The sequence below is a fragment of the Macrobrachium nipponense genome, chromosome 28 (genome assembly GCF_015104395.2).
Source record: "Macrobrachium nipponense isolate FS-2020 chromosome 28, ASM1510439v2, whole genome shotgun sequence".
NCBI lineage: Eukaryota > Metazoa > Arthropoda > Malacostraca > Decapoda > Palaemonidae > Macrobrachium > Macrobrachium nipponense.
Genome location: NC_087217.1, coordinates 22,136,318 through 22,139,539, shown reverse-complemented (window position 1 = coordinate 22,139,539; position 3,222 = coordinate 22,136,318). Strand labels below are relative to the sequence as shown.

At 40.3% G+C, this 3,222-nt stretch overlaps 1 protein-coding gene across 1 annotated transcript in view; it reads right to left on the bottom strand.

Annotated features, from left to right (window-relative positions):
* Positions 1-435: 435 nt before the first annotated feature.
* Positions 436-3,222, bottom strand: part of LOC135201579 (mRNA decay activator protein ZFP36L1-like) — a 5,640-nt gene continuing 2,853 nt past the window's right edge. The window contains exons 2-3 of the mRNA XM_064230607.1: positions 3,065-3,222; positions 436-1,356 (exon numbers count right to left, since the gene is read on the bottom strand). The exon at positions 3,065-3,222 is cut by the window's right edge and continues 88 nt beyond it. Coding sequence (XP_064086677.1) covers positions 570-1,356; positions 3,065-3,222 — 945 coding nt within the window. The 3' untranslated portion in view covers positions 436-569. The remainder of the gene's footprint in view (positions 1,357-3,064) is intronic.

Below are 3,222 nucleotides of genomic sequence, written 5' to 3'. Positions count from 1 at the left end.
TGATAAACATACCATAATTTAACCATTAGTTTCTATATTACATGTTACATATTCAAAATATATTAGTATTAGCCTTAGTGCAAATATGTCCAGTTATCTAATATAATTATTATTATTTGATTTAAACTTACTTTTAATCAATTGACAGAAAACTTTAAATTTGACCATCAATAATTTCTCAACTAAATTCATATTAGCAGTACAGTACTTAATTCAAATGTCATATAAACTTCTAAAACCCTAAAAAAAAGTTCGAACTTTTTGAAAAAAATAATGGGGGAATATGTTGCAACATCTCTGGCAAACAAGGCAAACACAATTCCCATTTACATATGTCAATTCTATTTATATATTAATTTCTATATATATTATATATAATATATCTATATATTATAATATAATATATATATAATTATATATATACACATATATATATATACTCAAAAACGTAATATTGCATTTCAAAGCAGACTCAAAGTTTGTGTTGATATATATTCAACCAAGTATAAAGTAGAAAAAACTACTTGCATATACTGCATTAGTTTTGTTATGGTCAAAAGCAGGCGACATTAGTTTGAAATTGCAATAGCAGCCTCAGCCACAGCAGTTGCAAGGACTGCAGCCCTTTCTTCTCGAGAGCCATGCTGAGAATTCAAAGTCCGCTTGCCACCATTCCCTTCATGCTGGAAATTGGGTTTTTGCTCGTTGCCCCAGAGGCACTCCTTAGGAGGCGAATCAAAAACACTTGAGTTGGACATACCACTGCTGTCTAATCCCTTGTGGAAGCTAGTATCCATACTTCCTGACAGACTGGCTTCTGTCAGACGATCGGGGCTGACGTCAGGATCGCAGCTGAGGGTTTCAGTTTTTGAACAGGGCGACTCAGCCACAGTCATCTGGTTGAGCTGCCGCAGAAAGTCAGCAACTGCCACTGCAGGATCTGGGGGAACTTGCTGCTGGTTCATCAGCAACATGGCTGCACTGCTGGCTGTGGGAAGATCTTTATTCAACAACTGTTGGAGGTGCTGAGGCAGAGGCGGGCTTCCAGCTCGCTTCTGTGTATCATAAAGCTGTTGAAGATTTGTAAGTAAAACACGGTTGATAGCTGGCTTTGTGTTTGTTTCTGTTCGGGCTATGTTTGATAGCATTTCCATTTGGTGTTTTCTTATCAGATACTCATCAGTAGGAGACAAACCACCGAGTTCGTCCAGGCTGTGTACAAAGTGGCACCGGATGCCATACAGACAGAACCCATATCCATGGAACGTTCGACAGAGCTCTGTTTTGTATTTTGGATGCCGCGAGACAGCTCGCAACTCTTCAAATCCATGGGCGAAGGTGCAATCGCTTTCAAAACTGTCAAATAAGAAACAGGTATGAATGCTTAAGTTGACTGCAAAAAACAAGTATGAATGCTTAAGTTGACTATATCATTTAATATCAAATAAATAATTGGCAACTTATTTAAGACTAATATTTTTAGCGTGAAGCATACCTACATTCTAATATCTCACGTGTTGCTCTAAATAAACCAAAATTTATAACGGTGATTTGCATTTTTCAAGCTATACAAACCAGATAATTTTACAACAGTATCTTCCAGTATGTACTGGATCGATCATTGAACTTGATAGCAAGGTAATTATCTGGTTGTTAAGGCAGGTGAGAGATGGTATACCCCGCATTTGCCTACTGACGATAGCAACTTTCCCTTTGGCTGTAGGAACCAAGTGGGGCACCTGCCATGGGGTTAAATTTATGTATGTCTAGGAAAATAAAAATTACTTTTAAAAGTTTATTTGCTCCTAAAAGAATACAGACCATTGCCTTTTATAATCAGGGACTCGCCCATTATGTGGGAAGTAGTTCTTGTCAACTGACTGGAGTTGAATGCCTGCAGAAAAGTCATGCTTTTGTTTACACACGTAATCAAGGGATTTCATGACCTGTAACCAACTAGTAGTTTTGTGAAATTATGAAATGGTTGACCAGAGCAGTAGAGCCCTGGACTTGAGTACCTCTGAATTATAACAGAGTATTTGGGTAAGGTAAAAACATCAGAGAACCATGAGAACATACATAGTATGAAGATCACACATGCACAGATGAACAGGTTGCTCATGCCCACCCCCCTGCAACTTCTCAGAGATGTGGGGGGAGGAGCTACTCAGAGCTGCAAATGCACCTGGTTAACAGATACCATGTAGGTAGAACAAGAAGGATGAACAGATCCATCCCGGTGTGACCTCAAGGGTACATAGAGGGATGGGGAGAGCGCAATCCTCTCATCTAAGTAGGTATGATGAACACACACTGTGGCATGGAAAGGATTGGAATATGAAATTTAGGCCAAAGGCCAAGCTCTAGGACCTTTGAGGTCATTCAGCACTGAAAGGGAAATTGAGAGTACTGTAATGTTTTAAAATGTGCAACAGGAGGAATACCTTGCAACCACACAATGAAAGAATCGTTATGAGAGAGTGGAAAGTAAAAAGGAAGAAAGAGAATATGAATGGAGGCACAATAAAAGGAAGGGGTTGCAGCTAGGGGCCGAAGGGATGCTACAAAGTACCCCAAGTAAAGTCTACAGTGCAAGAAGAGGCCTCGTGGACTTCTTTCAAAGGCATTAGACTTGCCCTGCTTCCTCGTTCTATGTGGAGGAAGCAAGTCCAGGGAGAGTTAAGAGAACAGACAAGCTCAAAGAAGACAACAACAAGACCTTGCTCATCTTTCACACTGAAGTTGGTCTGGAACGGGAGACATCAAAACATCTACCGGAGGCTATTGGAAGATCTGGAGGATCCTCTTCTTTGATGGCGACAGAAAAAAGTAGCTGTTGTCAATAGATGAGTGGAGGATATTCCTCTTATTCAAGCCCCTTGTTACGTACCAAGCCCAGTGACTCGCACTGAACAATACACCTATTGTAAAAGGCAAAAGCTTGTATAGTTCACAGATCATTCATAAATTAATCCATTTGATAACAGTTCATAGTAAATGAAATCCACATAGTTCAGACGCTCAAACATCCAAATCGGCAGAGAATTGGCAAGGAAACACTCACCGACACACCCCACTCTCTTCAAAGGCTCTGCAAAGCTCTGTTTTGTATCGCAGATGGACAGTCGAGTAGGTGCGCTGCTTCGCTCCGTCCTTCCTGTTGTAGCTGCCACTCCCAGTCCCTCTGCCTGCTGAAGAGGGTGGGCTGGAAAAGTGAAGCCT